This window comes from Brachyistius frenatus, unplaced genomic scaffold, assembly GCF_029030835.1.
Source record: "Brachyistius frenatus isolate BFR_SWC_R1_liver_20210118 unplaced genomic scaffold, ASM2903083v1 Contig_10, whole genome shotgun sequence".
Classification (NCBI taxonomy): domain Eukaryota; kingdom Metazoa; phylum Chordata; class Actinopteri; family Embiotocidae; genus Brachyistius; species Brachyistius frenatus.
Window position 1 is genome coordinate 7,347,816 of NW_027210609.1, and position 24,254 is coordinate 7,372,069.

The 24,254-nt window shown below is 40.4% G+C and overlaps 1 protein-coding gene across 1 annotated transcript; it reads left to right on the forward strand.

Annotated features, from left to right (window-relative positions):
* The first annotated feature begins 384 nt into the window (after positions 1-384).
* Positions 385-23,517, forward strand: slc2a1b (solute carrier family 2 member 1b). Its single transcript, XM_069691193.1, has 10 exons — positions 385-636; positions 12,059-12,154; positions 16,416-16,576; positions 17,134-17,374; positions 17,510-17,672; positions 18,593-18,780; positions 18,991-19,095; positions 19,538-19,639; positions 19,769-19,972; positions 20,612-23,517. Exons 1-10 carry the CDS (start codon positions 622-624, stop codon positions 20,810-20,812), a joined length of 1,476 nt encoding a protein of 491 aa, XP_069547294.1. The 5' UTR covers positions 385-621; the 3' UTR covers positions 20,813-23,517.
* The last annotated feature ends 737 nt before the right edge of the window (positions 23,518-24,254 follow it).

Consider the following 24,254-nt stretch of genomic DNA (forward strand, 5'->3'; position numbering starts at 1 on the left):
ACTACTGGTACTCTTAACTTGCTTTACCACCATGGCCTGCGTGCACTATCACCACGCCGCCTCTCCGTGTGTGTGCTGCCAAACTGCAGTCATTGGTTTGGAGACGAGGACACGCCTCCAACGTAGACACGCCCCGAAGAAATTGCGTCAGCAATAATATATTAACCGTGACACGACTCATGCCCTCAAATAACTATTTCCTTTAAGCTGGAGCCGGCGGAGAAATTTCAGCAGCTCGACGCGTAAACGCTGGAAGACTTTTTAAACATCCTCGAAGCTGTGAGGTGAAGCTGCAAAAAAAAAAATAATAATAAAACGAAGCAGGAGAGAGTAAACAAAGCCGATCTCCAGCTCAAACTGCAGGACTTCTTTTTTCCTTTTTCTTTTTTTTAATTTTAGACCGAAAGAAGATTTTTTTTTTTTTTTTTTTAAAGTAAAAAACAAAAAAAACCAGACTGAAGTTTGAAGGCATTTCAGCGGAGCACAAACTCTTCAAAGATGACTCATTTCTGAGCGACACCACTGGAGACCTCGAGGAAGTTCCTCCATCACCAACGTCAACTCTGACAAAAGAAAAGCAGACGAAGAAGAAAGACTAAATATTTGGTACCCTGCGCTGCCATGGACTCCGGAAAGGTAATTATATTTCACAAGAAAAGCTTTTGAGTCCTGTCAAACCTGTTTGGGTAACCGGTGCTTTCAGCTCCACGCTGCCGGAGAGTCTCTCCTTTAACCCCTTAGATGCCTCCACATGTGGCAAGACCGATGATGCAGTGAGTATTTACATCAGCCATTGTGTCGTCTTCCCCCTGCTGTGGGGGGTCATGTAGGTTTTCACGCTCAGGGGTATCTTTTCAAACACATTTTTAAATTTTTTTTTTTTTTTAAAACATTTATCTACTTAAAACTGCTTTTTAAATATTTTTTTTAAGTATTCCAGGTAGTAGGGCGCATTTTTAATTTTTTTTATTTTTTTTATCTCATACATTTCCATAATATCAACATGTAAATAACGTCTGAATGTTAAATTTGACATCTTCAATCTTATTTCGGGTTTATTTGATGTGTCCTACGTCACAGTGGGAGACTGTGCTCCTGTGTGTGTGTGTGTGTTTGGGGATATGATGCAGTATTGTGTCACAGCTGGCTGTAGTTGTTGAAGGTGGGCTGTTCCTGTTAAAAGGCTGCTTGACTGAGGCTTCACAGCAATTCGTACCAAAGAGTCTTATAACGGCGTTTAAAGAAGATTAGGAGTAATAGAGAAGCAAAACAAGCAGCTTACTTTTCGGGACTCTTTCTTCAGCAGAGTTGCAACTAACGAGTGATTGCTCATTTGGTCTCCGAGACTCAGAAAATACTCAACAACTGCCGTAATGTTCTCTCAGAGCTCAAAGTGATGAAAGTTTATTAAATATCAGATAAAAAAAAAAACTAAAAAAAAGGGGAAAATATCATATTTGACAAACCTAAACCATCTAATGCTTGAAAACAGGCTTAAATTGTTAACTGGTTGCTGCCAAAATTGTTGCTGTTTAATATTTGCTAAAAACATTTTTTTTTTTTTATTGTTTGATTAATCATTTCAATTCATCACGTAAGTACATCGGAGCAGCAAACATTTTTGTTGATTATGGGTAAATGATTGATGGAAAATAAATTGTCATCTATTTTTATATAACTACATTTTTCTTATTTTACTTTATGAAAAATGCTCTGATGTCAGCCTCTTAAATGGGAATATTTTCAGGTTCCTTTCCTCCTCCAATTATGACAAAATGAATTTATTTTGGTTGAGGACTGTTGGTCGGGACAAAACGAGACATTTTGGGATGCACTGTGGGCTTTGTGAAATGTGTGACAAGATTTTTTTTTTACCATTTGCTGACATTTTAAAGACCAATCAGCTCATCGATGCAGCAAAACGTAATCGACAGATTAAGCAACCCTAATTCGGATTATTATTATTGATGCCTTAACATGTAAGAAACTTTTTTTTGCCCGTTATCTGAACTACTTAACATGCTGTTATTCTACTCTTCAACAACACATAATATTTCGTAAAGGGATGCAGGGCTACGACTAAATATAACTTTTTTTAACCTTTAGGAATTTGTGTATTATTTCCTCACTTAATCACTTCACCAATTATCAGCTCCATCTTTGGGTTTTGTACTGTTGGTCAGATAGAACAAAATATTTGAAAACATAATCATTGCAGAATAGTGATAAACTTTTCAAGTGTGATTATGATAAGCATCGTCGAGTTTTATAGACTTTGATGTGCGTAATACAGGAAGTACATATGACTTCTCTGTTTGCTGATTATGGTTCCTTCGTACTGGGGCGGTATGAGGTCACTGCAGCACAGGGTGGCACGTACGCAAAAAAAACTTGAGTTGTCTTCCCCCTCCTACTTTAGGCACTTTCGGACCGGAGGGGCTATTTTGGGAATTTAGAACCATTTTCGTTCTTATACCTACGTTTTGGCTGACTTTTTGTCCGCTCTTACCTCTGCCTGGGTAAACTCCCCCGTTGTAATAGGAACTGCGGTGAAACGCACGGGAGCACGGACATCCGCCGGGTTCAATACGCACAGTAAGCCCGGTGAACTGCAGCTACGGACAAAGCCTTTTCAAACCGCAGAATAAAGTTTCAACCGGAGGGGCACAACACTGAGGGGGGGAGGAAATACAGCGTGACTTCGATTCAACAAAGAGAAATAAAGAAGTCGCTCCGTTCAGGTGCTGCTACGCAGCGGCGTGATGCTATTGGAAGCACTGGAGGTTGCTGTGGATTTTATATCGAAAATGTGATCATCTGACTTCAGGCAAAACACGTTCCTGAAAATATATTTTTTAAAAATGGCCTTTTTATGAGGAGGTGGGGGGGGGTTGTTTCTTATAGAAGGCTATAGGGATTTTAGTTTGAAAAATACAGGAAGTGCTGCGTTTCGATTGATCCGTAATGCAAAACTGACGACGCATTACAGGGCGTCAAGGTTCAAGGGCTTCGATTCAAATGTAATTATGAAACATTTGACTGTTCCATTTGTTTTTATTGTCCCTCTCAAACGAAACCTGCTTTGGATCTTTAAACTGATCAAAATATGTACATGAATTTCAACCGGATCAAGTAAACTGAAAACTGCAGTTCCTCAATTAGAGAAATAAGCGTTGCGCTCCGGCAGCAGTTTCACAGTTCCTACCGGTGGTGCGAATGCAAATAGCAAAAGGCCTGATGACCTATTTAGTTCTGGGAGAAACTCTCCGGGGGGTTCTTCCCCTCAAGAAAGTCCTTTTAGAGACGTTTGGTCCGAAAACACCTTTTGTCTTGGATGAAAGACCAGTTAAAGCCAATGGGGCAGCACACGGCGGCCCAGTCTGACATGGTGGTCAGAAAATGTTTCCCTAGCTGTTGTTGGTTTATCTCCCCACGCTGTTTTTCACCGTGAACTCTGTGCTGGCGTGGCCTCTCCGCTGGATGGGTTTGCTGTGGACGTGATGGGAACGGTTCTCACTGTTCCCACTTTTCCAATGTGACACAGACACAGCAGATTCCCAGAGAAAGTGAGAGCCCACCGAGGGAATATGCAGTTGCCAACTCCGGGGCGTTAAAGCCTTGAGCCTTTCCCTCCCAAGCTGTTCATTGCCTCTTTGTGTTTTGCTGCTTACAGCAGCGTTGAGTTGTTTGTGCGTGTCTGTAGTTGTGCACAGGCTAATCGACGTCTCGTGGTCAGGATTTTCATACCTGGCTTGTTCTTAGCTCTGTGGAGGTATGTGCAGATGAAGCATGTGGAAGCTTCACTTCCCAGAAACGGCAAATAGACATACTGTTGGAAGTGGAAGAAATGCAGTTAGATTTCCAGCGAGGTGATTCTCCACTTCAGAATGTCTGAATGCTGTTGTTAAATTCACAGTGTTTGCATTGGCTTGGCAGCTATCCTTTCAGAAAGGTGTGGTTTTGTTGACGTCATACAGCAGGCTTGGTCCAGGTTGATGGACTTTGCACAACTTGATTTTAATATTTTCTTTATGTTCAGGGATTTCTTACTCTCACTTATGTTATATTGTGATTTCAATACAAACACCTCCACAGCTTCTCCATCAAAACATGACATGCATGGTCTCAAACTTCACATTATTATGCCTCTTAGAGCGCAAAATCTCCTCAGCCCTCTCATTATATAAATACTAATTAGTGCCAACCATACAGTTGACCTGCTCTGCTTTAAACAAGCCAGCCCTTACATTGTTGGATTCCTGACAGCAGGTATTTTGATTGGGACTTCAGAGCCACAAATCTGCCTCATATTGTACAGACTTAATTGCACCGGCTTAATTCCTCTCCGTCCTCTGCCTTTCAGCCATCTGCCAACTCCTGCCTCCCTTAAGACAGTCAAGTAGATTTACTTTCATGTGCCTGACTACCTCCCTTCAGTATGTCGTGTAATATAACTGTTAGATATGTTGTAATGAGGTATAATGAGGCTTTGCTGAAAAAAAAATTGGGATTAAGAGATTGAAGGGGGAAGCGGGGGGTTAATTGAGATGAAGCAAGAGTGCATGTTTAAATCACTTTCTTTAGCGCCGTGCACTGTAATCGACTGATCCTCACCTCGGGTCACCGCCCACATTACTGCTAAACTATAACATCTTTGTGGCCTATATCAATTGAGATTATTTTGATTTAACACATCACAACTGACAAGAGGTGTTACTTTTATGTTCCACCTTTATACGTTCGGTGTCACCTTTTGATGGTCCGCCATTTACACCTTGAGATCGACAGGCTCCAGAAACAGTTTGAACTGTCTGGTGTAAGGTTTTTGATACATAACGTGACCCGAGCTAAATTTACCAGAGAGGAATATACTGTACTTTTAAAAACTGTTTTACTCCTGTATTTTTAAGAATTATGAGATGATTACACATCTTACCTTTTATATTCTTGGATGTGCTTGTACTTCCACCGTATATTGTCCTCTCTCTCCCTTTAAACGTACAGATTCTTGCAGTATTATTAATAATCTTTTCTTTTTTTAAATTCTTTGTTACAAGTAATATTTAAATTGATATTATATTAACTAAAGGGCCACGCACTATGTAAGAGCTGTTGCTGGTCTCTATGAAAAATATAATCAGTCAACACAGTCCTAGTATTTGTATTAGCAACGCTAACGTTCCCAAACGTGGAGCCCAACTCAAAATACATTTTATCTGATCTCACTGACTGACTGAAGCTTTATTGTTCTCGATAGATAAAGCATTAAGGCAGGTTCTGTTTACTGTCAGCATATACAGCACGACAGTGACAGGTTAAAATCATTATCTCTCTTAAAGTCGAACATGCCACATATAAGTTGTTTGTATTTGTTCTGCAGCGTTTAAATTAAGGTAAATAACTGGTAGAAGAAAGTAATAACAGGAAATAGTATTGAAGTCAGTTAAATACACTAATTTGTCATGTTATTCATCTGGATTTCTGCCCAAAATTACAGTAGAAATCAGGGATAATGTAAGTCAGAGGAAGAAAGTTAATTACACCAACACAATGCCTTTATTAGGCTTTGTAATTTATCACAAGTTCACTTTTTTTTTTTTTTTTTTTTATAGATCACTTAGTAACCGCAGTGAATACAGCCAAAATGCTAAAAAACAACAACATTGCACTACTTGTAGCATAATACATAGTACGCAAGTGTTTTATGCGTATCAGTCACAGTTTCCTGACTGTAACTCGAATGATTTTAACAACACAGGTATTGGTTTTCTTGTCACTCTTGTCACTTGGGACGCAGAAAAAGCCTAAAACATACAAACAATTTACTGAGAACGTCCGCACACAGAACAGGATGTGAAGTCAGGGTGAGGAGGCTCTAGGAGGAGGGCACATATTAAATTCCCCGCAGCTGTGTAAGCTGAGACCGAAGAGGTGACGTGTGGAGGGACGTGACGGTGGCAGCGTAGGCCAGCACTGCGAATCTGGTGCACACGAGCAAGAGGGAAGTGAAATGAGCAGAATTACAGCCTGCTTATTCCTTAACCTTTTTAAACAACATTTGTGGGGACAACCTTTTAAGAGTCCGGCTGTGATGAGTCACTGCAGTGTTTCAGTCCCAAAAAAAAGTCGTTTAGAATACTAAAGCTTCCTCAACTCTTGTTTGCTTGGAAGTGGCCTACTTTGTGGGTGTTAAAATGTAGAAGTTTCCTTTAGAATATTTGCCTATTCAGTTCGTCAGGCGCTACGATGGCTTTGCTTTTTCAACACAATGCCATTTTATTCCTTGTTTGAGAAAAAAGAGACACAGCAGCATTTTAAGATCACCGCATAATAAATTGAGAATTAAAGAGAATCTTAATATCAGATCTGTGGCAAGGCATTGGTCGGATGTCAGCCAGTAATGCAATATATCTTACCAATTTCACTTTTTACTCGACTTTACTCAAGAATTAATGATTCATTGTTCTTTATATTTCTACTCTAATGTATTTAAAAGGGAAGTATTGTACTTTTTACACTACAACAATAATTACCATGGTTACTTGTCAAAATAAGACTATAGCAAAGATAATCACATAATGGGTTTATAAAATGAAATTAATTCCATGCTATGTTTCTGCAGAACAAGCATTTCAAGCATATTTTACTGTTACACAAGCAACATTTTAACTTTTACTTTGTTGTATTGGTGCTACTTGTTAGGTGAAGGATCTTAATACCTCTTCTTATCCACACATATTTTCCAGAACTACTCCTTATAGTGGCTGTAAACAACTATAATAACTAATGACTTCCTTCTGGACATGTATATCCTTTGTATATCATCTCTTTCACTTTTCAAAGCATTTTTTTTTTAATATCCTGTTGACTTTGTCTTTTGTGGCCAAGTCCTCATTTTCCTGGGAGGATAAGTTCGCTGCGATGTCCAAATGTTTGAAATAATTTCGTCACCCCGGTGTCAGCTTACTGTGTTTCTCAGGCTCAGCTCACTTTTTCCATCTCAGGATCTCTCGTGTCTAAGATTTAGTAGATTATTTAACCGAGCAAAGACTCAAACTAAATTGTGAACAAGGTGTGTACTTTTAGGGTTAGCAAGAGATGACTTAAGATCATGTTTTATGTTTGTTGAATCTCAAAGATCAACTTTATGTTTTGGATGTTTCACAAGGCATGGCTCAAGCATAAATAGTAAAACAATGGTTTATGTTAGCTGTTGTGGTTGCACATATCCTAATTTGGAGAAAGCTGCTCCTCTACTTAATTTCCTTATTATGATTTACTGTCGTGAATCCAATAAAAGGGCCTATAGTTTGTTAAAGTGACTAAGAACAGGAATGGCATGGTTTAACGTGACCTGGTGTGTATATGTTTGCACAAATAAATGTTTTACCCTCCCACTTTACCAGTGCTTTATTTAAAGTGCTCTGTCAGTTCTGCTGGCTGTCGTCAACATTTACCCAATAAGATTAGTGTGACCCCGGAGTCTAGCAACGGAAGCTTCTATCAACAGTGTTGATCGATCACCGCAGCCGTGACTAGACAGAAATTTCCTTACTTCCGACTCACGTCGTGGTTTACTTTTCACATGCAAAGAGGGAACGTTTGCATGGATGGAGATGGGGAGCATTTAAATAAAGAAAATTTGTGGGAGGAGGGATGGTTTGTTGGCAGCATACCAGGTGCTTTTATGAAGAAGAGAGTTTCCTTCTTTTTTACGCTTTCGAAAGGTAAAGCAGTAAAAAGTCTACAAAAGTAGGTTGGCTTTCAAACCCGTTATTAACTTGCACATTAACCCAAAGCTTTCTGACCCAGGTCGGAAAATGTGAGTGAAAATTTCTCTGAACTCTTATTATTAACTACACAACACTGAAAGCATGTGCTTCAGATGTGGCTTCCAGACATGTCGTTTAACAATAAACCCCCTGTTTCAAATCGTTCTTGTAAATTGGCTGTATTTTCAAAATCCCATCGTTACCACAGAGTGACTTCCTGGTCCTTTAATCAGCTCCAAGGCTACATGGAGATTGACATAGGTTGATGGCAGATGCTTGTGGATAGTTAAGTGGAAACACAACTGAAAGCTGCTGCTGCATTAAACATGGCTGGGAGGTAACTTGGGCTAGAGGCCTGAGTCAGAGGAGGAGGACCAGTCACCACCAGTCCTTCAAGGTTATTGGCATAAAATATTTTCTATGGGTGTGACTTCATTGTTTCCTCAGTGAGGAAGTCATGTGTTATGTTCTCGATACTGTTTACGAGGAACAATAATTCCCTCACCTGCTCTTGTACTTTGGCTTCTAACAGAGTAGCAGGGAAGGTTTTGCTGACTTTTACCATTTTGGGGCTAAACTGATTCAATTTAAATGTAACCAATTATAAAACAATATTTTAAAAACATTTTAGAATAATATTCAATATATGTTGGACTGAAACTCATTGGCCTTTACAAACAGTATGTCTGCTCTGAGGCCAGGTTGAGGGTATGTAGGCTAAAGGTAAAGATGTCACCCGAGGACTTTTTGATTTCACTCAAACACACACTGCTGTCACCACTTTTAACCTCCGTTTGCAGCTGGATTGAAACATCCGCATTCAAGGGAGTTTTGTTTTGAAAATAATTCCAGCTATTCCCAAAACGGGAGTGAGTCTTAAGCAGACCTCAGTGATGACTTTTCCCAGAAGGGGGCAGACAGGACTTTGCTGTTTATAGTAAAAAGCAGCTTGTAATTCTCCCCTTTAAAGACCCCGGCCCACAATGTTGAAAAGAGTGTGTACATGTGTTTACATGCTGTTCCTAAACAGTCCTGTTGTGGACTTGATGACCCTCATTAGAAGAGAGCCCATTGGTTCAGAAGTGAAGGTGGGTCTTGAACTCTGTCTAGCCAGGCCCACTTTTTTTTTCTTTTTTTTTTTCTTCAGTGAACAGAGTTGGAGCGACTGCCTCCAAAAACACACATGCTTTATCTTCTTTGTGGTCTCCTCCCTCTTCATCGTGAAGGGGAGGAACACTGCTGTTTTATACATACATAGGCTACTTCTGTCACAGACAAAAATCCCATTTAAAAGTAGCCGGCAGCACTTTGGGGATATTACAGAGGGGCATGCTCAAATCCTCTCAAATGATCTTTGAAAACTGCCCTTTTAATGAAACCTGGTGGGATTGTTTTGTTATTTTTGTTTTGTTTATCTTCTTCTTTGGAAAGTTTGATGAAAATTCCAGACCGAAGGTTTAAGTGAGACTTGTACTCTGTAGGAGGTTTGTGGAAAAACAATCACAGGGGTAACTTTGTACTTTGAAAAAGAATGAATGCTTGAAGTGGCTGAAGTCATTATTTTTATATGAACAGTGGCCAACTTGACCATGCAGTTACATTTTATCTTCTTTCAGCTAATTGTTTTGGTGTTACAACCCACAACTTGTACAAGGTGTTTCCCTCAGGAATTAGTGGAGAGCCAAAATTAGCTAAAAATACAGTGTGTATTGGGTTGACATTAGTCAGAAGATTATTATTAAAAACAAAGCTAAAAACCTTTAGCACACACTCCTTTGCCAATTTTCTGGTACACCAAGACAATTGAATGCCGTCCAGAAGAACAGATCTGCCACAAATTAGACTCTTAATTCTTGTTGGCACTGTCAGAGAAGTATTCATCGAAGCATGTCTATTACTTAGATTGTGGTTTTCTCAGCTGTTGTACTATTGTATTACACGGATAGAAACGCCCTCTTTCAGAAAGGACAGGTCTGACTGGTTTGGTTAGGGTAGGTAGTTACTTTATTAATAATCCCAGAGGGGACATTATTTCATCTTCATCATCATTAGAGCATCTTGATCTCGGAGTATTTTTGCGTAAGCAGCATAAATCCATGACCCCAGCCTGCCAGCCATACAGGCAGGCGTTGGGGTTGTAATGGTGTCGAAAAAGTCTGCTTGGCACACTTTGAGGCCAGATAATGGGTTTGAAAGCCTCCGGCGATCTGAGTATTGCGGACCATGTGTAGCCGTTTACTATCTTCTAATGGCCACTTCTAGCATGAAAGTCATTTGAGGTGGCTTTTAATTTCAATGGCCTCCCCAGTTACCAGACATGATCCCAGATGAAAACCTTTGGGATGTGTCAGAACAGGTTATTCACACTGGTACATCAGGTACAAGGATTTCTTTCTCACGTTAGTTATGCTTTACAATCAGTCCACACGCCCATGTCGAGAGAATGTTTACGGTCTTTATTAGAGCATTAGTCATTACGTGAAAGAGGACTACTGGAAACTGTCCCTCCTGCTGAGCTAAAAGACCATGGAGAGGATTGATTCCTTTGTCTGTTCTCTGTCAGCTCATCGGGTTTAACTATAGAGATAACTGAAACTGTGGCGGTTTCATCCTGAATAAAATATTTTATTTCTGCTAGCTTTTTCTGCACAGGTTTAAAGACAGAGGGTTTGATGTGACGGGGACCCTTAAGAGGGCCGGGTCTTTTGTTGCCATAATATGAGGAAGCTTTCTGGTGTGAATCAGACTAAGGCTTAGTTTGACTCACGAGACTTAAGGAACAACATAATCATCCAGACCTGATGACCATGGCTGAGATATGAAAGATGGAAATGGCAAGCAGCACCTCTGATGTTTGCTTTGCTCTAAATTTAATCCGCAGTGTGTGCGCTCTTTGGCGAATAGATATGAAAACATGATGTACGTGTGGAAACCTCTTTCCACATTCTTGCTAGTACTTTCAAGTTGTTTTCAAAAACGAACCCAGTCACAATGAAGCAGTCAGAGTTCGCTAGATGTAGAGTTGGTAGATGCAGAAGTGGTCATATCTTTGGGTGGACGACAACATCATGGTAGACGATAGCTTGAGGCTGTTGTTCGCCTGTCTGAGAGGAGGAAACAGACAGCGACACACTCAGCACTGGTTTATTAACTTTTTGGTATGAGGAAAATCTCCACTAATCTCCTCGGCTCTGCTGAGATCAAGCTTAAAAGGAACTCTGTAATAACAGGAACACAGACAAAAACGTCAGTAGACCTGAGTCTAACCTGGATCTGTTTCAAGAAGCAGGTTTACTCAGTTAGCTGAGAATCTGGACCCGCAACTCCGTCAGATTAGAAACGGACTGATCTGCATTTTTGTTTCTCTACACGATCATGTTGTATTTGTATCTTTGATACCTTTGGTAAATACACAGTCTAGACCAATGTTTGCCCATTTTGACATCAGACTGTTAAATGTTTCTTCAGCAGAAACAGGCAGACCTTACCTGTTTGTCCGGCGCTGTTCCCTTCAGGTGTCACAAGAGATCTTTCTGTGCGCAGTTCAATTTTATCGTGTTGCATAACGTGACCAGAACAATTTTAAAGATATTTCTGGATATTTTTAAGAGTGCATTCACTATACATTATACCTGGCCTGCGGTGAAGATAAAATTAGAGGCTGTCCAAGCTGAACATTTTGTAGTCAGGTATTTCCAGAGTGGCAGAAGGACAACTGCAAGTAAATTCAGCAAGCTACTGAGTGCGTTGTTCCAAAACTTGGCAGTAATGTTATTTTCAGTTTCTAAACTGGTAATATAATAATAATAATAATAATAATAACAAACTTTATTTATATAGCACCTTTCATACAAGAAATGCAGCTGGACGTGCTTTACAGCATGAACGTTACATGCGGTGTTTCACATATAAAGGAACATTTAAAAAAAATATAGAAAAGAAATCAAATGCACAAGAACTGATAAAATGTATACAATTAAACAAAAAAATAAAGGAATATGCATAATAAAAGTGTGGTAGTTCAAAGTGCAGGGAAGTGCAAGAGAGCTTCAGTAGTAGCGAGTTAAAGGTGAAAGTAAATATATCTTTTAAAAGCATTTACTGATGCATGTGTGGGATTTAATAGTCAACAAAAACATCATCCGTTCAGACAGGTGACACTGCTGTACATATTTAGAATAATTCCATCTCATGGACAAATGAGTGTGTTATTAAAATGTTGAGTATCTGGTCAAACTGACTTCTTCACTGACAACACATCCTCTTCTCTCTGTTCTCTCTTGCAGCAAATAACGTTGCCATTATTGTTGAGTGTTGGAGCAGCTGTGATTGGCTCCCTGCAGTTCGGCTTCAACACGGGTGTCATCAATGCCCCTCAGAAGGTGAGTTATAAGTTCAGTTGTCAATTTATTAGGTACAGCGGGGTCAAAACTGACACAGTCGGACACAACAATCGTGAAAGAAATACTACCTCTATGAAAGATCTGATGTTCAGCTTTTGGTTTCGAGTGGTTTTGGTTGAACTTTGTCATTTAGGGGATTAAACATCACAAACTACAGCCTCCATAATAACCAGAATAACCAGAGTGTAGATCTGCATGCATGGGGTTCAATTAGTATCTCCAGGAAGGTTTTGCGTCTCGGTTCGCTTGTTGTGGCTCATTGAGATGCAAAATAATTGGGTCTGCCGTACATATATGCTATCATTTATTCAATAAATCACTCTGTCAAACTAGTCCCAGAGCTGGCTGTTCAGTCTCCTGCTGGATTGGAGAACAGGACAGAAAAGGGAGGGTGTGGGTCAAGAGGTGAGATAATAATAGCTGCATCCATGCCTAATAGGTCCAGGGACATCTGTATTAACAGGCTGTGCAAAAGACAGTGTCTATGCCCAAAAATGGACCTCTCCTGACCTGCAGCCATCTGGGAAATGAGAGACAATGAAATTCAGAAGAAATTGAATTCAGGAGGTAGATGGTCACCTATCCCCGTAACAAAACAAAGTAATAGAAAAGTTGATGTTTTCATGCCCCTGGAGGACTCGGTGTACTGTAGGGTTTTTTATTAAAAGGCAGGTACAGCAAAGAAAATAATTTCCTGGGGAATGTTGACAGTGTGTGAACAACTACTGTCTGCTCAGTTTGCATTGGTCTGAACATGCCTCGAGGCCATACAGCTGTCTCTCCACAGGTCACAGGTGTGTTGCCAGACAGGCCAGAGCTCTGCTCTTCTTATTTACACAGTGACTTCGTTGTGCTGAAGACTGACTGTCACAGAGATCACAGCTGTTTGCTGTCTCATTTTCTCCTGAAATATTCGCTATCATTACACTGTCAAAGCTATCCTGGCCTTTGAAATCTAAAGGATGAGGAGGGTGACACTTAAAATTAACCTGGGGAAAGGGAGTGAAGGAAACAAAGCTATATGAACTGATTGAATTTAAACCAATCAAATTTAAACCAGTTTTTCTACAACTTAAATAAAAGGTTTTAAAACCACAAAACAACAACTGAAAACATATTTCTTAAAAGAAGAAAGCCCTATACATATATAAACAAGCAAACACAAACTAAACACAATACTAATAGACCCACCCTGGCGCACCACAACTGGAGTATTGAATAGGTTTTCAACCAACACGCAGGGTGACAGCTGACAACTGGCACCATCTGTACGTTAGTCCTGGTCTTTGTCCACCGGGTCTTGATAAGTAGTTGAGCACTGATGTGCACAATCACTCACTGTAACAGCATGGAGGTGAGGTCGGCACCTGGGGAGGGACATGAGCGAGAGCCAAGAATAATGACACACCACATTACAACTGTAACAGGACCCTTTATAAATGACAGCAGCTTTCATCAGTGCTCTGCAAACAACAGGAAAAGACACAATTCATTCCCTCATTATGCACAGCAAGAGTAAAAAGAAAAAAAAAAATGCAATTACCAATGGATAGAACAAAAAGCATTGTTGAACCATATCTCTTTATGATTATTTAACTTAATCTGAAATATAAAATGTCTCGGATGTTGTGTGACTGAGTCGAAAAATATTTGATTTACGATCACATAAAACAGAGAAAGGAGTCTAATCTTCACATTTGAGAATGGAAGTAAATGTTGAGTATTTTTTTTATCAAATAAATAACTTCTGTTTTAAATCAATCAACAGAATAGTTGCTAATTAGTTAATTTTTCTGTTGGTCAACTGGTCAGTGTAATCTTGTATTTTGCCTCCAGAACACTACAGTTGTTAGTGCAGTAAATATTTTCCTCCACAATAACAGCAGCGTGTGTTCGGCTTCATGTTCCACCACCGAGTGCTCTGTGAGTGACTTAGTGAGGTGCTGCCGACTGACAGGGAGGCGGTGAATATGTGGTCTGTTGAACACTGGGCCAGTGTGAACCTGTCCTCTCGACTCTTTATCCTCTTCCCAATGCCCAGCCAGGGTCTCATGCACACACAAATGCTCACGCACAATGACATGCTCAGGGTTAAGAAAAATGTCACGTGTAAATAAATGGAAAAGAAAGTAACTTGACACAATGACCTTTAAGGCCATAATTTGACTAAAACAAACTTATATATAGCAACAGCGCTTTAGATTATCTCTAGCACCTATTTACTCCGTGTTGTAAAAGCTGCGGATGCTGCTGCTTCCTGAGACACAGGCCTTGTGCTGAGTTCGAGCGACTCTGATTAGATATGCTCTTTCAGTGGCCTTGTTACGGTTGTCCTGTCCGATTTCTGCTGCATGTCTGCCTGATCAACACTTCAAATTATAGCCTTAAGTAAAGTTATAACTAAAGGGCTCATCTTTATTTATTTTATATTTTATCAGCTGCTCCTTCTGAAACATATATATATATATTTTTTATTTTTTTATTCACCCTTTGCTCAACTAGACAACCTAACCACCTGCCAAGAACGACAACCAGCTGACTGGACATGAATAGACAGCGCGTGTCATTGTGTAGTTGGAGCCGGCTAGGCTAGACTGACAGCCCATTGACAGCAATACGACACAAAACAATTATGTAACTTTTCAAGGGCTGCCATGCAACTTTTCATCGACCAATTGGAGTTAACGGAGGTGGCGTATTCTCTCTACGGTCTTATAAGGTTTTATAGCAACTATGTCTAAAACTACACTGTGAAAACCATGTGACACAAGTTGCTCGTAGCAATAAATACACGGAGCTCATTCTTTGGCAGTCCAACCCACAACTTGAATGTTTAGGTTCACGCTCACTTCTCATGTAAGGTTGTTCTGGACGGCAGCAGGCAGATGTTTACATAACATTACATTACATTACATTTAGCTGACGCTTTTATCCAAAGCGACTTACAATAAGTGCATTTCAACCATGAGGGTACAAATTCAGAACAACAAGAATGTGAAGTAAAAGTTTGACTTATGTCAGACATATAGTTCTTGTGCTGCACAGATGTCAACTGAAGTTAGCGTGATAAGAAGCTAGTCCCGACACCTCCCATCTCATAATAACACTGCACTCAACTGGCCATAACAAACGTGTTTTTTCAAGTTGAATTAAAATAATAAAAGTATTATCAGCTAAATACGCTTAAAATATCAAAGTAAATATCTACAGTAAAGTAAACAGTGAAACAGTCCATAGTTGAACTAGTTCAAGTGTTAAATGGGAGAAAATAGAAGCACTTAAGCAAAGCACAAGTAAGTGTACTTAATTGCGTTCTGCGACTGCTATCCCATCTACAAGCTCAGACATCAGCTTTTCTAAATGAAGCCGTTTCTAAAGGGCAGAAGTGATGGGCTGAAGTTCAGGGGTACTGTGATAACATGCTTTTGATATCACCAACCGAGGTCATGTGAGTGTAAGCTGATAGTGGATGTGACCCAAGCTCTGCCTTAACAGTGTCAGGGTGTCACCCTCTACAGTATTCACTCTATCCCCCCACAATACGACAGACTTTGACAAGTGCTAACTTTTGCTGTTTGTGCAGGCTCAATAAGGGCACTGCAGAGTGTTTAGTCCGCTTGCTGTTACTGAGCTCGAGTACATGAATATCTCTGGGTGACAACCAAGCGTCTTCTAACAAATACAGGTGATGTTATCCTACCATGGAGGCGCGTGACGGAGTCGGAGTGAACATGTGGGAGGTTGCAGACGGGCTGGTGACCTTTTTGTGAATCGTTTGAGACGTGTCACCGTGACGCGCAGAAACGAGAGGCGGGCGTTGCTACTTAAGACCTGTCATCAGCCCTATTCAGCGAGTTTGTCAACATAGTGACGCAGCGGGGGAACGCAAACATGACACTTGGCCGTGGAGGGTAAACTTCCTGGTTGTCTGCAAAAGGGAATGGGTACACAGTGCTGCCATCAGCTGGCCGTGCAGTCGCAGCTCAATAAAAGGCCATGTGTGGGTATGACCAAGAGAAAAACATAAAGCACACGGCGTGATTCTGAAACACAGATTCTGAAGCGGTGATCCCATTACAACTGTGACAAACGGATGGTTCTCTGATTTCTAAGTGGAAATTGTGGTTGCGTTTAATTATGCAGTATCAAGGAATATGAAAAGCTGTTTGCAAAGCCAGCTCGGAACATATGTCTCGCTTATTTGCCCAATAACAACAAAATGTGTCTCTTCCCTCTGCAGACCATTGAGAAGTTCATCAACGAGACATGGTTCGATCGTTACCAGGAACCCATCACCAAAACCTCCCTGACGGCCGTGTGGTCCGTCTCTGTCTCCATCTTCTCTGTCGGTGGCATCTTTGGTTCCTTCTCTGTCGGACTCTTTGTCAACCGCTTTGGAAGGTAAACAACAAACAAAATCATTGATGGTGTTAAAGTAACACAAGAGCCTTTTCTAAAAGAAACAGACCCTGCCAGATCAATTCTCTCCATAACGCCACGAAAAAGTGCGAATGTAAAGTGTTATTGCCAATTGACGTGACCGTTGCACTTACTGCCTTATTGATTTTTAGGGACAAATATGAGAAACCGGACACACGCTCTTTTCGGAGTGTGCTGCATTGCAGTTTTTGGAAAAGTCATTAATGTGTGTAAAATGAAAAAGAAAGTTATGTTCTAATTAACATGATTGATGTGGACCAGGTTCAAGTGTTGGCAAATTATATGTGCTGTCATTTTATAAACTATGTTATTCTTTAAAGATAAAATGCTGTTTATTCTGGGTCCACGTTAAACACAAAAAAGGACAGAATTTTTTTTTTAAAACGTGACGTGCACAATTTATAGATAAACAAGCAACATCAGAACAATACCAGGGCCATATGTGGTCAAATATGAGGAGAGTCTGTGTGAATGTATTCCTTTTTAAATGTAACCGTCTTATTGTTTGACGTCTGCAGGAGGAACTCCATGCTCCTGGCTAACGTCCTGGCCTTCATCTCGGCCACCCTGATGGGCTTTTCAAAGATGGCGAGCTCGTGGGAAATGCTGATCATCGGCCGTTTCGTGATCGGCCTGTACTGCGGCCTCACCACAGGCTTCGTACCGATGTATGTGGGTGAGATTTCCCCAACGTCCTTACGAGGAGCCCTGGGCACCCTGCACCAGCTGGGCATCGTCCTCGGCATCCTCATCGCACAGGTTGGTGAACAGAAGTTGTTCCAGAGGGTTTACTGGCACAGACAGGGATGTTTGGTGATTATCCTGTGATGCCATACTGTAATGCATACATGAGCAGCTGTACAGATGTTGCATTGGTGTCTGGGTTGACCTCAGGTGTTTGGAATGGAAGCGCTCATGGGCAATGACGACTTGTGGCCGCTCCTGTTGGGCTTCACCTTCATCCCCGCAGTGCTGCAGTGCATTATCATGCCCCTCTGCCCCGAGAGCCCCCGTTTCCTTCTCATCAACAAGAACGAAGAGAACAAGGCCAAGAACGGTGAGCACAAAATCATTTATTTACCTTTATCTTCAGTATGTTTTGTGTTTCGGTTGTAGTCAACAATTTTATGTGCGAGCGTGTTGTTTGGCTTTGTCAAAATGTTTGTTTTGTTTTGTGGAAAGGAGCTCCTGGATTGTTGCTGAACTAGTTTTTCCTCTCATTCCATGAGTAAACTTTTTTTTGTTTGTTAGCTTCCTCATGCTCCTGGATTCACCTCCAGGATGAACGTCTTGCATGATTTTGAATTTTTCTTTTCGTCAAATTTGATTATCCATAAAATAGCATCATATTTCAGGGTATGTCTACAATTGCAAAATTCTTAATGACGTGACAAAATACTGAAAAATATTAATTTTAACAATGTACGACTGCAACATACTAAGTGTTATAGTTTTATATTTCAGCATAAATATAACAATTTGTCTTCAAACGTTCAGTAAAAACGAACATATTACCGTACGTGTGATCTTTTGTAAGCGAACCACTTCCAAACGATCTAAGTTGTTCCCCTTTTTGGTACAAAGTCCTTCAGCTGCTTTCAGCCACGCTCGCGAGTTAACAAGTTACAGACGTAACGTACGTCATACCGTTACGCAGCGCATCGGTACGACAGCGTATCAAACTGGTATATTTTTCGATCCTAAAATTCAAAACAATTATCAGCTCTTAATAATCATGACGGATTCTATCAGCCTTTCAAAAATGTCCAAGGATGTCATTAAAAATGATTAAGAAATATTAAGCTTATTTATTGTATTTAGTACGGTTACCGCACTTCCGTACATGACGTGAACATTTTAGGAAACAAATTTTAGGATGGTAATGGGAAAGGCTGCTTTACAGCTGAAGGTAATATTTACTTGAGCTCTGACAAACTTTGATGTGTGGGTTTGTTTGTGTTTTTTTGCACGTTTCAGTGCTGAAGAAGCTCCGGGGCACCACAGATGTGAGCGCCGACATGCAGGAGATGAAGGAGGAGAGCCGGCAGATGATGAGGGAGAAGAAGGTGACCATCCTGGAGCTTTTCCGCTCGCCGCTCTACCGTCAGCCCCTCATGGTTTCTGTCATCCTGCAGCTCTCCCAGCAGCTGTCCGGCATCAACGCTGTGAGTTTCAAAGCCCAGACATTATCCCATTGTTCCCTCTGAAGACTGCCATCGAGATGCTGAGGAAGAGACACAGAAACTAAAAAGATACCAGTGGTTTTTTTTTTTTTTTTTAAGAGCTACAACAGAAATAGAAGACGATATCCTGAAATGTGTTTAAACAAAGTCGACTCTCCCGTGTTCACACTTTGTGTTTGTTGTGCTTTTCAGATATTCTACTACTCCACTCGTATCTTTGAGAAAGCCGGAGTCGAGCAGCCCGTCTATGCCACCATTGGAGCTGGTGTCGTCAACACAGCTTTCACTGTGGTGTCGGTGAGCACACTATAGAGTTTTAAAACTTCTAGGTGAGGTAAAAATTACAGTAGAGATTAAAAAACAAGTCCGAAGAATTCAGTTAGAGACAAATTTTCTGAAATTTTCCAAGATTCTTTCGTGTTGTTTTTTCACATATCACAGCTTTTGTTGCACCACGGCACATTGAAGAAGTTATTTTGCAGTCAAACAATGCGAGAATCTTTGTTTATATATTTTCAATAATTTACAAAAATGTAAGTTTTTCTATATTTAGTGCCAAAACTGTAAATATCTTACCTGATCTTGTGCACTGCAACAGTTTGCTCTCCAGTAAGCGACCGGGTGTCAGAGGAGCTAATATTAAGGCTGTATAAAACAGAGTATGAGTAAGTCACCGTGATGTATTATTTGTTAGTACAACACTGACCTTCTTCCTCATCTTCTTTAATCTTTGGTTCAGCTTTTCGTTGTTGAACGTGCAGGACGAAGGTCTTTGCACCTCCTGGGGCTGCTGGGAATGGCTGGATCTGCTATCCTGATGACTATTGCTCTGGCTCTGCTGGTAGGTGTATCTCCAACAAACACAAGCTTCAAAATCCTTTCACCTCTGACCTGAATATGCAGTGATTGTGCAAAATCTTTTTTTTTTTTTTTTTTTTAAAAACTTTTTTCTTGCCCTGTGTTTCCATAGGAACAACTCAAATGGATGTCTTATTTGAGTATCGTTGCAATTTTTTCCTTCGTTGCGTTCTTTGAGATCGGGCCGGGTCCCATCCCCTGGTTCATCGTGGCAGAGTTGTTCTCGCAGGGACCCAGGCCTGCAGCCATAGCTGTGGCTGGTTTCTCCAACTGGACGGCCAACTTCATAGTGGGAATGGGCTTCCAGTATATACAGGTGAGGAGAAGAAAATGGCTGCAGAATACGTGGATCCAGTATTTGTGATAAGACTGAACTAGTCGGCTAGGTTTTGTCATATTGGACAGTATGAGAAAGTACTTCTCTGTGATGACTGCCTCATTTCATATTAATGCTCCATTTCACCCTCTTAAAATGCACACCGGTGCTGTGGTAACAGTGGATTCACTGGCTGGTGAGGTGTTCTTCACTGCCGCTGCTTTACCACCTCTTTAACAGCTACATGACCTTAATGAGTAATAGCGAGCGGCTTGCACGACTATTAATTAGGCAGAATTAATTAACAATAAATGTAGTGCAAAGACATCCTGTGCCGTGTCGACTAATGAAAATTAACAGTGATGATTTAGTGCGTTGTACACAAAATAGCTGCCAACCAGATGGTGCGAAGACTGAGAGAAACATTACAGTTGACTCAAATTAATTTGTAACTTCATAGAGCATATTGTGGAGGATGAAAGCTTCAGATCAAATTGAGTTTTTGTTGTCTGTCTTCGAGGTGCACGTGTACAAAGGAATTAGTTCATCTATTTTACATCGTGACTGTAACATCAGTGAGGAATGATCCCTGTCAGGACTCCTCTGTATAATTGTTCTTCTCCTCGCATCTCTTCGCAGGAGCTGTGCGGCGCCTACGTGTTTGTCATCTTCACTGTGCTGCTGCTCATGTTCTTCATCTTCACTTACTTCAAAGTGCCAGAGACCAAGGGCCGAACATTTGACGAGATCTCGGCTGGCTTCCGCCAGACGACTGCCACGGGAGCAGAAAAGCACTCGCCCGAGGAGCTGAACAGCCTGGGAGCTGATTCTCAGCTCTGAGCGACTGTTTTCTGAACTTTCTAACAAACTTTCTCGGACCGAGGGCGAGCGAGAAGCGTGTGCTAACTAGACGTAGACAGATCCACTTGGTAGAGTAACTTTCACACTGTCACCACATTTCGGGCGTCGTCACCAAGCACAGAACAAGACCCGTGTGATTCTCCAGCATGACGTCTTCTGCTGCTCCTCTCGTGTTACACAAAGAACCAAGAACTTGATGGGCACTGTGTCGCCTGGCAGATGTGGAGAGGGGAGTTGAGGATAGACGGGGAAGGCTTTTAATATTTTAAAGATCTTTTTAAAGAAGGAAAAACGAGTGCCTGCATCAATCAACCAACCTTTTTTTAAATAACTTTTTTTCACTTAATATATTACTGATGTGTGCTTAAGCTCTGTTCTTTGTGGCCTGTTACAGTACAGTGAGTTTATCATCTGGATAAAGAGCACTGTAGCTGTAGAAAAAGGTTCACTGTGCAAAAATACTTTTTATTGACCATACTGTAATGCTGTATTACTGTAGACTCTTAGCACTGTAGATGCTACACAGCTCGACGACGTGTCTCTCCACCAGGTGGGGCACTGCCTCTAGAAAAGGCCCCTCTGAAAAGAAACAAGTTAAATATGTACCTTTTTTCTGAGAAATTTTACTGAGTTCACAAACTGTGATGTGGTGAGGATTTGAATTTCCTTTCATGAAATGTATTAGATTAACACGTAGCTCTCCACAAATTATACATATTGTTACTTATTTTCTTATTTACTTTTTTTGTTCGTTAGGAAAGACATTTCACACTGAAAATGTCACTTTTTATCATATTTTTGCTCACAAAGACAAAACTGTATCCGAATGATATACACGGAAATGAATGTGCTATTCCTGTATTTTAACACCTTTTTAATCAGCACAACTTATTACGTCAGTGTTGAAATGGAAAACTGTAGCTGCACTGATCAGTACCAGTACCTGAAGTTGGAAGTAAATTTGAACAAATTAATCATCTAACCAGATTACACTTCACAATCAGCAGCCACATAACCAAAAATCTGTCTCGCAACAAACGAAGCAGAACATTTGTGAGTTTAAGTGCCCGTAAAACAATCAATCCTCCTCAGCCTTCCAGCCTTAATCCGTGTGGAGCAGTTTCAGTGCAGACCGGCCTGAGCCATACTGAAAGCTTCTGTTACTGGAGGATCTTCGCTCTTCTCTGCTGAGATTACCTGCGGAGCTTCCAGAGTCTGGTGAATTGGCTTGAGAGCTGCCTGGATCTTTTCACCCAATTAGGAGCTGCGTGCTGTGACGACTACGAAGCATCTTCAGAAAAATGAAAGAACCAAAACAAAAGTAATAACGGCCACCAAAATGAATGTCAGCCTTTTTGGAAGGTTTTCATTTTCCTGAAGCTCGTCAACCATCTCGCATCCAACACCAAGCAGTCTCCCTGCACTTCATAATGTCCATTATGTGTCCTCAGAGGTGGACATGCCCGTTGCTGTTGTGAAAGGCGTGTTTGTTTGTTTTTGCCTTGAGTATTGAATTCTGCAGCATTATGTTATCTCTGTCTGTCTCTCTCTTTGCAGTTGTGGACTATACTCTATACAGGAGCTGGTGAAAATAAAACTGGTTCACTTCACCTGGCTATACAAGTTGCTGTCAATCACTGCTGTATCACTTGTCCTCTCGTTAAAAACACTGTTTGAGGAAAGTTGTCTTTTTAGCAGCACTTTATTATTCATTCATTTCTTTGAAACAAACAGAGGTTGATTGAGATTTAGTATTTTTTTACTCTTGTTACAAAGGAGAGACTGAAGTACTGCTGAAAGATTACTTGATGTTTTTGAAGTGGAAATGTGTGGAATTGTATAATTTTTTCATATGTATTTCAGTCATGTACACAGAAGTCTTGTGTACACACACAGGCATATATGCAAATAAATAAGATAATATTAATTGTCAGATGAGAACGTTAATCCAAATCCAACCCAGCTGTCAAAAAAAAAAAAAATCATTCCATAATTGGTTGTTCGTTATTGTATATAGTAGATCTTTATAGTCCATGATTTCTCATTTGATGAGCGAGCTTGTTCATCATGGAAAGCACTCGAACATCCCCTCTGTGCCTTTTTTTTTGGGGGGGGGGAGCTTTCACATATCTTCACCAGCAAAATCATGCACCAAAAGATGCACATCCCCACCCAGACTGACACCTATCACAAATATCAAAACTGTTTCTAGTGTGTATAGATTCACTCGGGCATTGATTTTTTTTTTTTTTTTTCGTTTTATGGAGCTTGCAGCCTTTGAAATTTTGTGGCACTGGTTAGTGGTCTAAAACACACGGGATGATGTAAATGTGGAACACTTTCAGCCTCAAACACTCCAGATTTATAAACCTTTCGAAGCTTTTTTGATAGATAAATTATTAGTACTGCATTTAGAGATTCCTCACTGCCTTCTGTCCTGTTTTGATTTGATACCTGATGATATTGTTGTCGCCTAATGAAACTATAATAATTTTATTTCAGATTTTACATGTAAGGAATGCCTTCAGTAGTGTTTCCATGTTAGTGCACAGAGCATACTCTAATATTTGTAATAATACAAACATCTGTGTGCATGGTGTTAGAATGTTCCCTCTGTTGGGGAAATATAAACTGGTGGTGGATGTAATGGATGAAATAAAAGAAATCATGCATACAGATCTGAAGGTTTTTTTTTGCATCAGTTATTTGTTTGAATTAAAACTGTACTAACTGATTTTATGAATACTAGCAGGATGCAAATACACCCAGAGGAAACCCTCTGTGATGTCACCCATTGCTTTGTGAAGTGCTGTATAATGGAGCATTTTGGTTTTTCCCATCTAGTTTTTTGGAGCCAGAAGTGACCATATTTGGACAAGTGGGGAGGAACAAAGGGTGGATCTGACTGAGTAGTGGACACTCTGTTCACCTACCTGAACCAGGAACCTGAATGCACCCCAGGCATGTCAATCAAACCAGGATGACCCCCAAACATAACTGTTTGAGGCCTAAAATGTAATTATATTACTCAATTATTTTATTGACTTGTGAAACAATATTTATTGCCTTTGTATTTCATGAGAAGTTTATACTTTATAAATGGGATCCTTTGTGAGCCAGCCCCAGTGGCCCTCAGTGGTATTGCACTTTAAGGCACTTACGCACTGGATTGACTTTTCATAGAGACACGTCTATCTCTGTATAAAGTGTATCCTGTAAACACATTAACATATTATTTTGTAAGTAATTTGATTTGGTGAACATGGTAATTTAAATGTGTAGCATAAATGGAGCAGCAGTAGCGTTAACTTGGAGTTACGACTGCTTATTGCTCAGATTTTGATGTGCACTAAGTCCTGAGGGAGATATTGTACTGTTAAGCTGCTAAATGCTGCAAAATGTTTACCAGATAATTACAAAT

Excerpts from the sequence above, each read along its gene's own strand:
- slc2a1b (XM_069691193.1), top strand. Across the intron at positions 16,577-17,133 it reads TTTGTCAACCGCTTTGGAAG|GAGGAACTCCATGCTCCTGG; the intron begins GTAAACAACAAA and ends TGACGTCTGCAG. Across the intron at positions 18,781-18,990 it reads AGCTGTCCGGCATCAACGCT|ATATTCTACTACTCCACTCG; the intron begins GTGAGTTTCAAA and ends TGTGCTTTTCAG.